Consider the following 19137-nt stretch of genomic DNA (forward strand, 5'->3'; position numbering starts at 1 on the left):
TGAAACTTTGCCCAAAAACTGCAGGTGTGTGTCTGTGTCTGGCGAATTTTTGGTTTAAACATGTTTGTTCTTTATATAGAAATTACTCACAGTGGTTAGAGAAAAAAAAAACATTTTACTCAAGTAAGATCAGCAATACTTAAGAAATTACTCAAAAGTAAAAAGTACAGTGTAATAAAAATAAAGTATTCTTGTAATGTTACTCAAGTAAATTCAATAGAGTCAATCTAAGTAGTTACTAACCAACTCTGACAATGTGACCTTTACCCTAAACCATTAGTTCATGGCTAACCTGAACTCAATAAATCCTAAGCCGCACTCATCACCCAAAAACAGAACTGTTTCTAATGGGACCCGGATTTTGGGGCCCTTAAGGAGCAGTATGTCCTCACAGCGTAGTATTTGTTGGGAAAAAATTAGCCTTACAAGGCTAGAAACACTGAAACACACACACCAACACACGAGGGCTAGCCTGATGGGGGCGTTCCTCAGAACAACTTGGCGCTACACGAAAGATATTGGTTGCTAAACTTTCAGTGCGTCATTGTTATCTTTACTTCCCGTTTTCCAAGGTTCCTACACGACAACCTCAAGTTGTGTTACCAACGACTGCTCCTGGTCCAGGTGAGAATAGGTAGGTTTCTCCAGCGGCTTTCTGGGAGCCAAACATGTTTGGAGGACTGAGCCGGGTTAGCCCAGGGTCACATGCCGCTGTTGCAGACACCTGGACGGTTAGGGTTTTCTACACTGAAAATGGCTGTTAAACGTAGTTACCGTCGCTTTTTTTGGAAACTGCTCACGCCTTCACTTACTTCGGGGAATATATTTATTTTTTTGTACTGTTGTTGAATGTGAGTTTAAATCGCTGTTTTATGCGATACTTGGCGTATTCACAGTGACGGATATCCGGAGGAGAATCGGTAAAATTGAGCTATTTATGGATGGGGAGAAATGCTACAATTTACGCTGGATGATATTAGAGAATATTTATTATTTCAGTAGGGCTCGACTACAGGAAATACCAAAACCACTGGATGTTTCCTCATCCACAAAAGTAGTTTCTATGAGTTGTTGGTCCACATTCCGCCGCAAAGTGTCGGCATTTCATGACGAGAGGCCAAAAACTTTGTTAAACCAGAATCTGTATGTTTGTTAGATTTAAAATTGCTTCAGAATGTTATTCCTGGAAGCAAATAAAAAATAATTGATCATTTTCGTTGAGTTTTCAGTTGCTAAAGTTTGAAACTGCTGCGCCACCTCGTGGTTACATTTGAAACAACAGATACCTGAACTCTGGCTTACCCAGACATCGAAATATTTAAAACAAAACAACCCCCCCTCCCCTCAAAAACAAACAAAACTTATTTAAGCAAATTTCTGTCTGAATAGTTAACCTTTTTTTTTAATGTCCGTTTTTATTTATTTTTATTTTATTCTACTTTTATACTTTATTTCAATGTAAACTTTTTTGAATGTTGGCACATCTTTTTTTTTATAGCAATTAAGTTCTTTACAACCACATGTGGTATTCTTTAGTCATCCCTTCAAAGTCAGTATTTTATAGTTTCTTCTCATGTCCTTTGCAAACTCCCAAGTTTTTTTTGTTTTAGATTGATCTGCTTATTGTTCCATTCTTTTTTCAATCGACTATAACCAAAAAGCATCTCCACAGCATATTAATGCCACGTTATCTTTATATCTTCACATCCATCTGTTTCAGATGGTAAATAATGCGTATATAGTAAGGTTGTGCTATACATGGCAAACTTTTTTTGTTGATTCTTGTGTGCCAAGCTTTAAAAATATAATTACTAATTCACTCTAATCTTCCCTACACAGGTGGTGTTTTGTTGGACCTTCAGGATGGATCCAGGTGGGGTTCAAACAGACATGCTGCACCATTTACAGTTCTGTAAAACACATTTATTGTTTTTGTTTTTGTTTTTTTGACACAATTTTAATATCAGATATGATCAGAGTAAATATAAAACTAAGTTTTCAACTGGTAATTTAATTTATTTAGTGGGGAAAACAAAGTTACAAATAGCAACTCAGCAGATATAGCGTATGGACAGGAAGGACTTTTCTTATTATTATGGTTTATTATTTCCACATAAGGTCAGGTTGGTTTGTATAGCTTTTTAACCCCTTAAAATGAAATAATTTTCAATTAATTTTGTTATTAAAATGAGTTTGATGATTTGAAACATGGAAAAAGGCACAAACAGAAGCAATCCTTAAGGATGCAAATGTTTATATTCTATACACGAGTTTCAGTGTAAAGTGTTTTTGGAAAAGTATGTTATATTCATGCTTTCAGGCAAAAGCGAGCTGCTGAACTCTCTGGAGACGTATCTGAACAACAAAGCCAGACTACAACCCATCATAGGTCTGTAGAAACAAGTCAAAGTTTGTTGAAGTGTGGCCTTTTCTCGTTTTTCATTCCATAATTCTGCTGTCCTGTGCATATTTAGGCCTGGGCACCATTATAGAGTGTGTGAATGTGACTTCACGGGCCAGAGAGACGTTGTACCTGTGTGAGGTGTGTGCATGCAGACTCACCAAAGCTGATATGCGGAACCACATCATGGGGAGTCACCACAGATTCAATTACATTGTAAGTTCTGCTGAAGAAAAGTCATGTTGCGTATTTGTGATCTGTTGTTGTTGTTACTTATGTGATGTTCTGCTCATCAGAAAGCCTGCCACCCCCACTTAGTGTCTAAGTGGCCGGGCAGCCCTGACCTGTCTAAGATGGCTTGGCCTTTAATGGAGTTGGCTAAAGTGTTGGAGAAGAAAGAAGGACCAGGAAATGTTCAGGTATGCTGTTTTGCTCTGTTTGTTTTCAGCTACATGTGTTTTGATGTCTTCATATCTTCTTGTCTTTTATATAAAGTTATTTGAAGTTCAAGATGAGCTTTACCAGATGATGGCGACACAGAGTGAAAATCACGGTTAGTTTTTTTATGAACTTACACTCTTATGTTATTCTTGTACATACAGGGTTTCCCCCAGTGTATTATAAGCCTGGCGGGCCACCAGGCTTCACTTGTGCCTCCACCAGGCTAAGCATTGTTTATCTATTTTGTTTTTTAATGATTGCTTTTTAAAAGACTTTATAGTTGGTGTTTAGGTATTAATCTTCCAGTCTTCCAATAACATGCAACTATCAAGTGATATTTTCAAATTTCCTGTCGACTCTAAACATTTTTTAACCCAAAAACAATGCGGACCCCTGGATGACTTGCCCAAGGGCCCCAAGCACCAGGCTTAGCAAGTCTTCTGGGGGAAACTTTGACATGTACGTATTGTCAACGAGGCATCCTTCTCTCTTCAACACCACAGCAGTGACTCTGATGAAGACTTTAAAACAAGAGCAGGCTGAGTTGGAGAGCTTTTCCGAAACGAAACCGTTGCATTATCCGGTGGCGTCTCAGAGGGTCGTTTTGCCTGCACGCAACCAGTGGGAACATCCAGAGACATCCGACAGGGGAGACATGAAATTAGTTCAAGTCTCACAGCAAACTGAGCTGAAGACACCCTTACAAAACATATCAGCCCCACGGCTGGAGAAGGTCCAGATGTCGGCTGAGGCCTCTGCGATATCGGAGAGCGGCGACGGGTTTCTGGAGGATTTCCCTGGAGCCAAGCCTGTTATTGGTAAGCACAGATTAACTGTCGCAACAAAGCAGTAATTACAAAGCTAACCTAGTGTAAATAGCAGCATGATTTCAGTTTTAGCATGTGATTAGTTATACATGAGTATAACCACTGACATAGGCTGAGAAGAAGTTCTTGTTCATGGAAATGTACACAACCAGCCAGATGTTTATGTTCACATGCCATGGGCTTACATCAAATTATTTTTGGTCTTTTAATGATTTCTTTGTTCTTTTTGTATTTTAAGAACTCGAATTAGGTATAAATGTCTGAATCCATAATTGTCTTTCTCACCGATGGTTGAAATGACAATAAAAGGCTTAATTTACATATACACTGCAGGCTTTTTATTGCCATCATGAAGGCCGTAGTTTAATTCCACATGAATATTTAAATTCTATCATTGGAGTTTACCGAAGTCACTTTTCTTGAGCATCTCCACTCAGTCCAAAACCAGCTAAATGTTCAAATGTCATGTTGATGCTTTGAGTTGAGGTGGACAAATGTGACAATGTTCCATCTTCAGTGTCACTGCAAGCAAAACAGACCCTCAGCATGACGATGCCACGGTTCACGGGGACACTGTTTCTACATCGTTTTCCTTTCATGGTGGTTCCTGAGTTGCTCCTAAAAATCCTGACCAGCTTCCTTTTCATCTGAGGCAGACAGTTTGATTTCAATTGGCTGGTTGTTGCAACAGGACCATGATCCTAAACACAAAGAAAAACAAGTTTGGAAAGCCTTACAGTAAGCTTCCTGAATGGTCTCTCCAAATAACTCTGTGGTTAATTTTAGAAAAAGTTTGTAAACTGTATTTAAAATTCAGGTCTGTGTCATAAAGAGTTTTCTGAAAAGTATGTGGTCGAGGAGCAACTTGCTATGAGACATTTAGTCTGATCTTAATGGGGGCGCAGGGATACATTTGAACATTAAAGGATGGAAGAAAATCCTTTGGAAATTCAAACCGGTGAACCCAATACAAACGGCTCAAAAGCATCTGTAAAAGTCCAAAATGATTGACATTTGTGCCCGTGATCAATATATTCAAACTTCTCCAATTACTATTCATCTCCTGATCTCCCCCAAAAAACTAAAATCAGCTTTAATGGAAGCAAATCTTCTCCTCTTAAGAGTTTTTGTATAAGTGAAGTGAGCGTATTTCCATGTGTACATTTGCAAACCGAGTTGTTTTCCCAACCTAAAATGTTAAGCCCGTTAGTTAAAAACAACTCCAACCCACGTTTGTCTCAGGTCTCGTCCGTGTGGTCGAGTTCAGAAGTGAAGACGGCTGCTCATGTTGTTTTTTATGCCACTGCTGTCGCATAAGATCCACCAAAAATGACCTGATTGATCACCTCTCCAGCTCCTCCCATTTAGTTAACTACCTGGTAGGTTTGACTCTTAACATCCCTCACATAAATATGATTACATGTGTATGTATTGTTCCGGGAGGTAAAATAAATGTATGTTTGTGCAGATGGAAATTTATCCTGACCAAATACAAGCTTTGGGGGAAGTTGGTGAAGACGACTTCCAGCTTCAGTCACTGGCTGCCAAAGTGGAGGAAGAGGAGGGCAGAGGAGAGATGAAGGTATTTTTGCTTCCTCAAAGTGCAGGTTATTCTGTTGTTTTTTTGTTTTTGTTTGTTTGTTTTGCTCTATGTTTAAAACCTTTAAGAAACGAACTTGTACTAAGATAGTAGATTTTAACAGTAGTTGTCAAAGTGGATAAGGCCAACAAAACAAGTGAGATAAAAAGAAATACCGATGTTTAAGTCTGTTTGTTTGTATATAAAATATCTGTGAATGGCAAGATTTGTGAAGCTTAAGCACATAAGAAATAAATCTTTAAGATGACATTCTAGTTTCAGAAGTGTTTTAAAGATATTGTTTTTTGACATTTTTTTAAAGAAAAATGCACGTCTTTAAAATTGAGGTTCCACCAATCTACAATTAGGCTTTGAAAAGAAATGATGAAACGACTTACTATTATTAGACTTTTTAAAGTATCTGATTAACGTAGAATGAGGTATACCATAGAAGATCAATACAATGTTCTGAGCACGTCTCATATTCTAGTTTTCCTTCGTGAGACAATTGTCAGGTGAATGCTGAACACCAATGTTGTTGCAAAAACTCATTTTTACCAGGGAAAAAGTCTTTAAAGAATGATACGGTTGACGGTGGTTTCTCCAAATTCTGGAAGAAAAGGCTCACATATTTGTGCCACTCATAGATTATCAATACTGATTTTTCTTTTCTTTTTTTTTTATGACAAGTTAAAGTGATTATTCTTCACTGGTTGAAATGTATTCTATATATCCACTTGTACAAATTTGTTATTGTGTAAAAAGAAAAAGGAAAGAAAATGGCCTCATGTAATGCACTGAAGTTGTGATTGCACTCAACCAATATCTCATGTTCCCAGATAGTAAATGTACCCGAGTCCATCTGTAGTCAACTCACTGGCAAAAGTTACCACTGGTGTAAGTAGAGATGACTTTCATTTCTTTGCTGGGCCATAAACCTTCCATCTCTTTAGCTCCATCTCTGATCTCAAAGTCTGACTTGTAAGTATCGGTCTGTCTTTTTGTCATCTTTCTGAGTCTAGGATGAGAAAATGTGCTTTGTCATAACCTTGTGCGCTTACGGGTTGCCATGCAGCATGGTTTTTTTTTTGTTTTTGTTTTTTTTACGTCCAGGGTGACACTGACCTTCTCCATAGATTAGCATGCAGGGCCAGGAGGCATTTTTGATTACAGTGATGTTTTTATACAAACATTTCCATTTTCTTTAAGTTTGTGAAGCCTTTGCTCTGCTTTTGTAGCTTTTAGTTTCTTTTTTACACAAGTCAAAGCTCTTTACAAGACTTTCATATGCAGTTATAGGCAGTGCCTTTCAAAAAATATTCATACCTCTTTAACTTAAAAGTAACGCCGCAGACTTCCTTGTAATTCCTCTGGATTTTATGAATTTGATCAACAAAAAGTAGCTCAAAACGGAAATGGAAGCAACATTAAGAAAACCAAACGAATTCAGTGAAATCATCTGAGTTCAAAAGTCGCCCATTTATTATACTCTGATTTAAGTTCAGTTTAAATTCATCTGTTCTCTGAATTCCTCAGAGGTTTGTTGGAGAACAAACGGCTTCATAAAGACCGAGGAGCGCAGCAGACGGGTCTGGTAGCTGTGGAGGAGATGCCAAGATTCTCAGCTTAGGTGGAAAAACCTGTTGATAGGACAACTATTAGTCATGCACTCTGCTACGCCTCTATTGTTCAAAGTAACCCTTAAGAACTTGCAGATTGCTATAAACTGTTAAGGAGATTTATTAATGAATCTTATTTTGATGTGAGACACAATTCCAATTAACAGCAAGTCAAGAATAACAGAATGCACTGTTATAATCAAAGAAAAGAAAATGATCGTCGAGACTCCCGGCAAATCCAAAAGTAAAGGAACAAATAGATTCACCGCTTTTTAATGCCCACCGTAAGCACGGGACTTCCCACCCGCTTAACAAAGAAGACAGTCTTTTTCCCATCTCCAGCGCAGCAGCTGAGTGACCTTGGACAATGGTTCATCAGTTCAAAAAGACAATAACAACTTCTCAGAAAACTTCGGTTATCAGCTTCTGTTTGCCCAGTGAATAACCCAAAGGTTTTTTTTTGTCGCCACACCACGCATGCCAGAAGGACCTTGTCAAAGGCCAGACACTAAATCTTGTTGTGAGACTTTGGATAAATTAATGTTCTCAGACGTTCTTCATCCAATCTTGCTAAGCTCGACTATTGCACAGAAGATTTGAGCTTTTAAAGACGTTCTTCAATAATTAAGTAAGTGGACTCAGAGGGGCTGAATACGAATGTATACCAGGGTGTTTTTAATTTGTGTGCGAAATGGGGGAGGGGGGGGAACCTCATTGCTTTTTTTCTTCCACTTCACAATTATGCGCTACGTGTTTGTTGATGTGACAAAATGTGGAAAACGTCCAAGGGGTGTGAATATTTTTACAAGGCACTTAGCCATCTGGGAACAAATTAAGTGAATCCATCATTATGCAGTTTGTAAAGTTTTGAGTGAATTTTGAATTACAATTTCTTTTTTAGGCTTTTTGTAGTTTTCTCTCATTTTGCTAACTCTCTCTTTTTCTTTTTAAAAATCCTTTTATGGGCATGTTTTTCCCGTATATCCTTGGTGTTTTTTTTTTCCATTTTCAAGGTTTAAAGATGCTTTCAAGAGGAGGGGAACGTTCCAACCTTCAACAAAAAAGAAAAGCTGCCATAGGTGGGTCTTTCCTCTGATATTTTGAAGAAGAAAAAAAATCTGTTCCCTCTTGCATAATTTGCCTTGCCTGTTTCAGGTCTGAACAAGGTTACAGCTCGACATGCGCCAGAAAAAAGCTTTGTAGCGATGCCAAAACGAGCAAAAAGAATGAAACCGATGAAGAAAAAAAGCAAAAAGACTAATACCATGTTTAACGTGAGCCTGCCTATAGGTAAAGGTGAACTTCTGCTGGAGAGAAGATCCTTTGACACGGATCATCTTTTAGAGTCATCTGCATCACCTTTATCCAAATCGGAACCAGCTACATCACCCCCTGAGGTTTTAGACACCAGGTCTGCTGTAGACCTTATTGATATACAGCTGGAGCTTCAAACATCTCCACTAGAGCAACAGCTCTACCAAGAAGTCGCAGACTCTGGTGATTACTCGTCAGAAAAGCACATCACAGTCACAGTATTTCAGGGCGACGATGGTTATGTTGGCGACAGCCTGCCTGGACTAAATAAGTTAAGGGGATCTCAGGAATGCTCAAGTAAAGGCTGGACATATGAAGATTTACAGGCCCAGAATGGGGGACATTTTGCTGCTGGAGCCCACTATGAGGAGATTTCACCTTTTGACTCCTACTACAGAGAGGGGAGCTGTGGTACCAATATTTGGTACGGTTCTGCATCAGCCGGAGCAGAATTGGAACCATCGAGGCTAGACAGAGGAAGCAGTGAGATCATCTCAAGTTATGGTCAGCAGCAGCAAAACCAGCAGCCGTCATGGAGCGATGCAGGTTTTCACACAGGCAGGGTGTGGGAACAACAAGTTCCTTATTTCAAGGATGCCAGGATAAACGTGGAAACTCACCCAGGAGATATTCCTGTGTACAGGGGCAGCTTTGTATTGGATCCTAGAGGACAGGTTCACGAGACTGAACAGAGACAAGCCCAGGCTTACACGAAATTCACTACCGACTATCACCAAACAGCTCCACAGCGCTACACGACTCCGTCCTCAGCGTTTGAAGTCAGTCCAATACAGCAGAGGCTGATGTTTCAGGCCTATCATGATGCTTCAACCGGAACCAGCCAGGGGCCTTTGCCCCGCACCAACCCAAACTTCATGTATCCAATCACAGATGTTGCTGGTTGGGGATGGACTCAGGCTGATGCATTCCTTCAGCCAGGACAATCTGCGTGCTACACTCCCAGTCCTGGTGTTTATTTCAGCGCTGGCATTCCAAACTGAATAAAAACAAACTTCACGACTCGCATGGCCAAGTGTAAAAACTTAGACGAGCTTAAAAATATACCCTACCATTAATACATGTTGGGAGTCTCCAAATGTAAAATGAAATAATTTGGCTGTTGTATTTATGTTTTTTTTTTTTGTTTGTTTTTTTTTCCAAAATGATTCCTGAATAGGAAATGAATATTGAAGAACTGAAGGAATCATATTATGAAAGATGCCACTGGATGTGACTAGGTGTAAACAAACACCAGAACTTGAGCAAAATCTTAAATGAAGTGTAAGACTAAGTGCAAACCAACATGACATTTTTATTTTTCAAGCTCTATTTTTATTTTGCCAAACTGATACATTGTTTTTTTTTTTTTTTCTTTTAAAATGCTGCTGTTTATATTGGTTGAGACATATTAAAGACCCTTAAGGCTAGGGGTTGTTCTTCTAGATTAATGCATCGCATTGCCTGAGCCATTGTGTTTTCTTTTTCTTTTCTTTTTTTTCTTTTTTTTACCATTAAAGCACAACTGCATTTATCATGTGCAGCTTTGCTTTGAAAATCTAACCCTGCAACAACATGCAGAGATTTGTTGCATTTTTTTTTTTTTAGGGCTGTCAGATTGAATTTATTCTGTCGATGCTGTTGTCATTCACTTCAATTTAAAGGAAAATGAAAGACCAATTGTCATGGTCTGTATTACAATGCTGCATCTCAATAAGCCTCTGAATGACACATTCTGGAGAAGAGCATACTCACGGTTGTCCATTATGTTTTTCACATTATGAGGCATCCATCTTTGCACAGTCGTCTCTGGATTTGGTTCTACCAAAGATGTCATGATCCCAGTTTTTGCATTTGAGTTTCCACCACCGTATATTTTCAATATGCATCAGTGGAGTTATTCTTAATCAAACTTCACATACAGATAATTTTTCATACCGTCAGAAAAACATCCTTTAAAAGTACTGAAATCCTAGAGTTTCAGATCCATGAAGCAAAAAATAACTAGATGAATTAAAACTGAGAAGCGGTTTGTTTTTCCATTTCTGCAGAGAAACGGATCTACAGTTTTTAGATTGGATTTGTTGTGATTCACTCAAATTTATGACTTTCCTAAACCTTTGTAATGAAAGTGCTAATTGAACTATTGGAAAATGTGTTAACCTTATGTAGTGTGGTATGAATTAATGAAATACCATGGAATATAAAATGTTACATCTCTGTTTTGAATAAATTGCAGTGTCTTCTTAAATGTGTTCATGTCTCTTTAGAAACCGAACCTTACATTGAAACATTAGTGTTAAGTTTTTCTAATAAAACACATTTGAATATTTTTTAACACATTCTCTGTGATATAAAGTCACTATTAAGTGGGTTCTGGGGATCAGGTTTGGGGACCTCAGCATTGGAGAAATAGTTTTCCCCAGTACTCTACAATCCAATCCTGCTTCTCTGAGAGAAGTTGCTGTTTTCCGTCCCATTTTGATACAACGCAAGCATCCAAACATCTCCACCTCACTATCCATGCAGAAACGCACACCTTCCTGCTTCTTTACGAAGCTTTACACGAATGGCAACCTGATCCTATAGATGGTAGTCCCAGCACTTACACTTGACTCTTTTGGGTTTTCTCTGGGAAACTGGAGCTTGTTAAGAAAATAAATTTAAAGTCCGCTAGTTTTGAAGCTTAACATGTCTTGATTTAAATCGCCTAATTATAGTTTTGAAATGAGTAACTTATTCTGCCCTATTGACCTTAATGTTATCTGTAGTTAAAGCAGTTGGTTTGCTAAGATCTTTTGAACTGCCATCTATCTGTGTGGGAAGCAATTAGGAGAAGTTCCAGCTTTTCACACTCATTTGTGAAAAGCCATAAAACAGCAGGAGTTCAGGAGAGTCTCTGCTCTCACTTTGTTTAAACAATGGAGACAAATGGTCTTAGATCGTGACTAGCAGGGAGTTTTAAAAGGTCAGAGATAGCTCCTGGTTGGATGAGCAAAGGTACGCCTTATTTGAATAAATTAAAGACAAGAATACGCCTTTACTATAAAACCTTCTACACAGAAGTAACAAATCAGATTTTGCTCTTGCAATTCTCCAAAGACGTCTTTGCTTTTCTTTCTTTCTTTCTTCCTGCTTCTTTTCCATTTGTCTCAGGTAAATGAATGTATGTCTCTGTTGTTCTGCAGTTTCTGTTGTAATTTGCATAAATTGTCTTCTATTGGATTAAACTGTAATTCTGTGACGTCTGCACTCATTGTTTTCTGTGTGGCTACACGCAGCCCACTGGGAGAACCTGGGATCGAAGAAGATGGAGCCAGATATTTCCCAAAAATATACTACAACTTAAAATCTTCAACAAGCTCTATCCTTCAAAATTGTGTCAAATAATTAGTTTTAATCTTCTTGTCTATGAAGCTCTTTGGATGTAAAGTAGCGATGATGGCAAGCAACAAAGAAGAATGATTTCAAGCAAAACTTTCTCTATTAAAAGCTGCCAATCTTCTATGAGAATATCATCTGCCCTGTCAAAGCAAGTTTCTATAATCTCTTTTTTTCATTTACCTTGATAAATAACTGGAACATCATTAATTACAGTTTGTAATCCAACTCTTTAATTTTTTAGCCACTGCAGTTTAATATCTTATTTTATATTTTTATCACGTTGCTAAATATGCACTTCATGAACGATTAGCAATTAAAATCTGAACTGATTCTATAAGGCAATATTTTTATATTTTCATGTCTTTCTTGGCTATCTGATAGTATTTATTATGTTTATCTGAACCATTTTTCTGTAAGAGGAACAGTATTTGTTTTCTTTCACAACACTGTAGGTGTGTTATCACCAACTTTTCATATTTTGGAAATAGTATCATTTAATTTGATCGCTTTTAGAAACCAAACCAATGTGAATTGCCATAAGAACTGAAGCTGCATTTGTATAACGTCACTTTCCGAAAAAAAAAAACGGCCTAAGCCTCTTTTTTTTTTTTGCCAAAAGTAGCGTTTTTTGAAAATAAAAAAATGTGTGATTTTTTTTAATTTATTTTTTATTTTGCTAAAATCACTTTGAGAAAAAATGACTTAGGCCATTATTTTAGGCAGACAACGAAAGATTCATGAAAAACTGTAATTTCCTCTAGACTTGAACGCAACATTTAAACAACCCGGAAGCGTGTCTGCAGAGGCTCCCCGCCCCCCAGCAGGGACAGTAACCCCAGAGAGCTCCATCAAGAGGACGGCGGTGACTGGCTAGCATGAACATCTGCTCAGATAGTCACCGCAGCGCATAAGCTTTTGTGTACATGGCAACAATTCACAAACTGGCCTCCTAACTTGCAGCAGAAGACCGTTTTCAGTGGACCCTGAAGCTGCCTCCTGCAGTGGTCTCGGCTCACTCCTGTTTATCTCGTCGAGATGTCTGCTTTCTCCGAGGCGGCATTGGAGAAAAAACTATCCGAGCTTAGCAACTCTCAGCAAAGTGTGCAAACGCTGTCGCTGTGGCTCATCCACCACAGAAAACACTCGAAGACTATTGTCACAGTGTGGTTCAACGAGCTGAAGAAAGGTAAGGTCGATCTGGGCTCGAAGTAAACAACAGCAGACCATGCTTCTCGTCCTCAGCACTTTACATGTGGCTGCAGGGAGCAGGCTAGTTCAGGCTAGCTCTTAGCTGGACTATTTAAACTACTTTAGCTTGCTATGTTCGTACCAAAAGGCAGATTTAATAGTTAGCCTTGTTGCTGCTAGCAGGCCAATTTTCAAGCAAAGTGCAGTTAGTTTTCTGAGTTAGCTTTGCATGTTAAAGCTAGTCGGGATACTTTGTCTGTAAATCTTAATTCAGTAAATATTTAGTTGAATGCATTTCTTTATATGTCAAAGAAGGTTTCCGAATTAGCCAAAAACATCATAGATCCTCATCTATTCTCTGTAAGGAACATATAACCGACTAATATACGTTTTTGTTAATAAATACACTTCCTGCTTGATATTTAGGTGCACTGCTGCAAAGAGTTTTGCAAATATTACAGTAATTAGAATAATTGATAATAATAAGCAAATACATGTATTTTTTGTATACACATAAAAGCTGTAGTTGTTTTGTTTCCAATAATAAATATTTTCTTATCAACAAATATGGTTTCCTATTATATTAATGCGTGATATGTTGATACCATAAGTAATATTACACATAAAAATACAAGATTAATGGTAATAATAAGAAATGCGTTACTCCAATTATTATTTTTATTGCTAATAGCTCAAAAAATAATGTGATCAATTTTTATCTAATCTGTTGGACACTTGAGCCAAACAAAAATTTGTTAATCTGTTGTCAAAAAATGTGGTGTTTCCCCCTGTGATCAAACTACACATTGGTATCACGTGTAACAACAAAAGTAATAATAATAATCTTTATTAAGTTGCCCTACAATAGTGATAACAATTATGAGGACAAAAAAAGCGCCTCAAAAGATACGATTTCAAAAACAAAACAAAGGTTCCAACCAAGATTTAAACAAGTCACCTCTTGCCTTTACAAAATTGATTTAAACATGATTTAAAATAATTTGAGCAGAAAATACAAGTAGAAGTCAATTTTCAGGCACAGAAAATGGGCATCTTTTTCGGTTTTAAGAGGTTAATCAGCTGCAATTTGCCTGCCACTTGTGGAAGATTTGTAGTTGATGGATTCAATTCATCCAATTACCTTGAAATTCTTCAGTAAAAGCAACAAGGCTACAGAATCATCAGTGTCACTTCTAATAATAATTCATTGTGCCACCTGTGAAAGCAAACCACTTTTAGTTTTATTGAGTAATTTGGTTGTCATGGTATCTAAATTAAGACAAAGAAAGGGTTGCAGACATGTTATGCGCTGCTATTAATGGCGGACTTATTAGCAGGGGACTAGTCGAGCGTCCTAATGACATCTCAGGTGGATGTTTTAGTTTGGGGCTCTGCGTCTGGGGGGAAACAGACAGTTGTGTCTGAAAAGCTCTGGGGGATAAAGATGGTTCTCTCTCAAGGTTTATGCTCACCTCAGTCCAACAACATTCAAAACATTGTCAGTCCAGAAATAGAAACCCTTTGTCTGTTTTTTTTTTTTTTTTTTACTTGTTCAAGTTGTTTGAATTTAAGAAAAAAAAAGGAATATAACCAAAGATTTATAATAGACTAATATGGAAATTAATCCATGTAATTGATACTAAGTGCTACTCAAAAATAATGCTAAGATATTATGTAGTGTTTTACTATTCTTTATTTGAATAGGGATTAAATCTAGTATTTATAGTAGAGTGAACAGATCCATAAGATGCATTGAGATCGTACTTTATTCTAATTGTAACACACTTCTTTTACTTTTTTTCTATTGCTCAGTTGAAAAAGTCAAAACAATCAATCCCCCCTTTTTGTTACTGTTTTGTCTCAACCTGTTTCCAATATATGTACCAAAAACCAAGTAATAAATCAGATTGTACATTGCAACCTCATTTCCCTCGATTGCGGTTATGATCCCCATTTGGGCCCCACCGACTTCGGAATATTAAGTTGGGAGCCGCGACTCAATCAAAATCACTGAGTGGTATATTAATTGGAGGCGGATGGTCAGTAAGAAATCTCCTTACTGACTGCCAAGCGATAGACCGCAAGAGCAGCGAAAATGACCAGCTCTTCTGTCGGTTTTGTTCGTCACATCCACATTCTCCGCTGTGTGTGCGTGCGTGCGCGTTTGTTTGTAATACCTTGTGGGGACGATTTTCCTGACATATACTACGTTGTGGGGACCGGAGTCTGGTCCGCACGAGGGGAAACCCTGTTTTTGGGTCAGGGGTCAGAGTTAGGACTAAGGTATGAATTGAGTTTTGGTTAGGGTTAGGTATGTGATGGTTAGGAAAAGGGTAAAGGTAAGGTTTAGGCTGTAGAAATGAATGGAAGTCAATGGAAAGTCTCCACAAAGATAGCAACACAAACGTGTGTGTGTGTGTGTGTGTGTGTGTGTGTGTGTGTGTGTGTGTGTGTGTGTGTGTGTGTGAGAGCAGCTCAGGTATCGCGCAAGCTGACCTTCCTCTACTTGGCCAACGACGTCATTCAGAACAGCAAGAGAAAAGGACCGGAGTTCACCCAGGACTTTGCGCCGGTCATCGTTGACGCGTTCAAACACGTCAACAGGTCGGGTTTGATTTTTTTTTTTTTTTTTTTTTACGAATCTGGATTAGCAGAATATTGAAGGCTTGTCGGTCCTGTGTTTAAAAGCGAATGTGTTTTGTTTCGGGTGTTTTTCCCCTGTTCAGGGAGGGGGAGGAGGGCTGCAAGAAACAGCTAGGTCGGGTTTTGTCCATCTGGCAGGAGAGAGCGGTGTATGAGAACAACCTGCTGGAGCAGCTCTCAGAGGTCCTCTGTAAGTTCAACACCAACCTGTTTGGGTTCAGCAACAACGTCGGCTTTAAATCGTAACATAATCCAGACACGTTCTTGCGGGGGCATAGTGTGATGCTGTAACGTCGGGGTGGAGTTGAATACGGAGCAACCTCTGAGTTTGATCTTTTCTCTATTTTCCGTGTTTTTTTGTCTTTCTCGTCTAAAAATTGTAGATGGAGAAAAGAAACCTAAGAAACGGTCTTATGAGGAGATCCACCCTGACGACGAGGGCTTCGCCTCCCGTAGCTCCCCAGCTGATCCTCCACAGGTGGTGTCTTTGAAAATCGCAGCGTTTAATGCAGAAAGTTGACAAAACTGAACTGTATTTGTACTACTATTTCTTCATAAATCTGACTTTCATTATTTCTCATCATTGTCTCTTAAATAGCCCATTCTTGCTTCTCCCCCCCCCCACCACTTTGTCCCTGATTTGTATCGTTCTTCACCCACAGACGGCAGATTTAATTCGAGCCCTGCAGGAACTCGAAAACGCCGCCTCCAGCGACTCGGTGCTGCGGCAGCGCATCTCCTCTCTTCCTGCCGAGGTCCAGGACACGTCCCTCCTTCACAGGATCACAGGTAGACATGGAGACATAAAGTTTGCCTCTGCTTTTACAGCGGGGGGTGGGGGGAAATAATTATTTGATTGATATTTGCCCTCCAGCGCTGTGCGCATGTGCAAAATTTCTAGATATATCAATAATGTGCATCTATTAGATGCTGTAATAAAGCATTTCTTTCTGAACAGATATAGACAGAAATATGCACCGCTTTGTGTCGTTCTGTCACATGAAATCCAAATAAAAATAGATTTAACTTTGTGTGGAAAAGCACCGTAACGTTTCTGCTTCTCGTAATGATGAATTGCAGCATACATAGAAATTCAAACTCCTGATAGTTCGGGAGAGTGACTTTACTCGCCATAAAAATGTAAGACTGAATGGCTGCCTGCCTGCTGACCTTTTTGTCTTTTGTTTCTGAATTTTTTTTGTTTGATTCAGACAAAGAGTCGGGCGAGCGGCTCTCCCGGATGGTCGAGGAAGCCTGCATGCTTTTAGCCGACTACAGCGGTCGCTTGGCCGTGGAGATTGATGACAGGAGGCAGCTGACGCGCACACTTACGACCTTCCTGCAGAGCCAGAAGGACGGCTTGACCCAGAACGAGCAGAAACTCGAAGTGCGTACATCACTTTTCTGTTTTCCTTCTAAATAATTCACTTTTACGTCTTGTCTGAGTCACAACTGTGTTCCTCTTATTCGGTTTTAGGCTTCTCCTGTCCTAGCAGTGAGATTAAAGTTTCACATCTTAAAGGAAACTAATATGTTTCTAGTATTTATTTAAAGCAAGGGTTGTGTCTAAGTTATCAAGTAATGCTAGGAAGGCTCTTGGCTGTTGGGGAAACCAAAATAAGGTTGACCATGACTTTTTACCTCTAAAAAAACGTTTCTTTTAGCTCAGATTCCGAATCCATACGGTAAGTATTTGACATTCGGTCATCTAAAATAAAGACTAACGGTTTTCCCATAAACATGCTTCTTTGTGTAGTGACAGCTGTGTGCAGCCTTTATCCACAGGAATCCAGGAGAAAAACAAAGCATATCACATGTCTTCACTAAGGTGTTTAATAAAAAGTGAAAATTAAAGACTGAAATGGTTCTTGTGTGCTTTTTATTTTGCCCTGAGGCTTACCGCATTCTTACATGACGAACATTTTCTAGCCCTATGGCAAAGTTAAGGTATTGCAAAGAATTTGTTTTTAGTAGCAAAATTTAACTTAGGTTGAGTTCAGTTCAATACAAATGTGAATTCTGAGTTGACTTGGAACAATAAAAGCATTTATTTTAGGAATGAGTTATGAAATTATGCACGTTATCTGATGGGGCAGCCTGAACAGCCCATATGAACAGACCAGATGTTCAGAATGATCTAAAAATTAATGTACACAACAAAAACAGCAGAGATAAAAACATTTGTAAAGACCGAAGATAACCTAAAATGGTGCATTTACAAGTTCATCCAAACGTTTCCTATTTATTTAATCCCATATCAGCTGGCAAGCCGACTTCACTTCTTAAATATTTAAATTAAGACTTTATTTTGCAGAAGCGTTCATCCACAAGCATTAGAACTGGTGGATTTTGTGTACACAAAGTATATAATGTAAGGCACTAGTGACGCCAAAGCAAATGGTGACATTTTAAAAATACTGTTGCAGAGATTAGTAATTGCTGAAGTTGAAGCAACTATAAACCATCACATGGTATTTTCTTTTTATGCTGGAACACTGAAGTATTGGACTAACCACATGAAGATAAACATGTAGTCAGAAATCTAAACACAAACCTCAGATAAATAAACTCGTTTCACAGAGTGTAAATGCAACACTTCTGTATAAATTTGTTTGGCGCAGAAATGTGGTATTTGTGGCGTTTATGAGCTTCAGATAAGTTCAGGCTAAAAACGACTACTTGCACAATATTATTATAGACAAAACTCTTATTTTATCTTCTTTCGGGACACTTTTCAGGAATACAAGAGGAAACTGACGATGGTGTCGCAGGTCCGGAAAGAACTGCGATTGCGCCTCAATAACCTTTCAGAAGGACATCGCAACTCTTCCAAATGACTGCCGAAACTCGCCTTCTCACCAGTTCTCAACACAGACCGAACCGAAGCAGCATCTGTTCTCACCTGTCTTCACTGGACTATTTATCCACGTCTCTTGAGCCCCAAGTGTCCACATCTCCATTTGCAAGCTCGTGTTTTTAATTTAAGGATAAGTTAAAATTGTATCACAGGACTTTCATGTGGTGACACCTGCTGTCTAACTTTTACAGCTTTAAAGTGGTGTGACTGGTGTGATTTTTTTTTTTCTTTTTTGGCAACTTAAGGTTAAACATCAGAGTGCAGATCCTTTTAAGTGTTGATGATTCAGGAGTTCCAGTATTGGGATGTTTTTTGTAAAATGCCTCACATTGTTTCGACATATTTACGTAGCTTTTTTTGTTAGAGATCACTGTGGCAGTTGCTCGAGTTGGAATCACTGATTTTATAAAGTGTGTTGGAAAAAAAATTATATTTTGAGATTGTCAGAAAACATTGGACATGCAGGTTCCAAAAAAGCAAACTATGTGTTTATGCTTTTCATGAACCCTGTTTGTGAAAGGATTGTCTAAAAACCTTGTTCAGTGTACACACATTTGCATGTAAACATGGTGGAAATCATAAGTGTTTATGATTTGTATTCATCAACCAGATCAAGATGCAAGTAGCTTGGGTATTTTCTTTTTTTACCTATGGTGTGCTTACACATTGAGTGAATTTTGTGTTGTGTTGTTTACGGTGATGCTTTATAGTTTCCAATCAAATGTGTCATGCAGCCTGAAAAGTGCCCCAGTTTCCAAAGCTAGAATAAAACCTCCTTTGTTTTTGTCACTTTCAAGCAAATGCTTTATAAAACAGAATAAACAGAATATATAAAGAATGTCTGAAGGATATATGACCAACAGGGGGCGTAGAAGGACACCCTTTAG

General features: G+C 38.5%; 2 protein-coding genes across 7 annotated transcripts; both read left to right on the forward strand.

Moving 5' to 3' along the window:
* Positions 1-449: 449 nt before the first annotated feature.
* Positions 450-10429, forward strand: LOC106954523 (uncharacterized). 6 transcript variants are annotated; one of them, XM_015044074.1, is made up of 12 exons: positions 450-634; positions 1840-1873; positions 2321-2389; positions 2475-2617; positions 2698-2820; positions 2897-2954; positions 3346-3660; positions 4912-5048; positions 5138-5251; positions 6088-6145; positions 7881-7946; positions 8023-10429. In XM_015044074.1, exons 2-12 carry the CDS (start codon positions 1864-1866, stop codon positions 9180-9182), a joined length of 2253 nt encoding a protein of 750 aa, XP_014899560.1. In that variant the 5' UTR covers positions 450-634; positions 1840-1863; the 3' UTR covers positions 9183-10429. The 6 variants fall into 6 exon arrangements, with proteins under 6 accessions (XP_014899560.1, XP_014899565.1, XP_014899562.1 ...); XM_015044079.1 differs by having other exon boundaries at positions 1840-1868; positions 2316-2389; XM_015044076.1 differs by having other exon boundaries at positions 450-624.
* A 1932-nt stretch (positions 10430-12361) lies between these two features.
* Positions 12362-19046, forward strand: LOC106954525 (regulation of nuclear pre-mRNA domain-containing protein 1A-like). The gene is made up of 7 exons (XM_015044086.1): positions 12362-12748; positions 15225-15354; positions 15477-15583; positions 15777-15871; positions 16056-16182; positions 16605-16780; positions 18132-19046. Exons 1-7 carry the CDS (start codon positions 12598-12600, stop codon positions 18228-18230), a joined length of 885 nt encoding a protein of 294 aa, XP_014899572.1. The 5' UTR covers positions 12362-12597; the 3' UTR covers positions 18231-19046.
* The last annotated feature ends 91 nt before the right edge of the window (positions 19047-19137 follow it).

The sequence above is a fragment of the Poecilia latipinna genome, unplaced genomic scaffold (assembly GCF_001443285.1).
Source record: "Poecilia latipinna isolate Pla-1442-1.1 unplaced genomic scaffold, P_latipinna-1.0 Scaffold662, whole genome shotgun sequence".
In the NCBI taxonomy this organism is placed as follows: domain Eukaryota; kingdom Metazoa; phylum Chordata; class Actinopteri; order Cyprinodontiformes; family Poeciliidae; genus Poecilia; species Poecilia latipinna.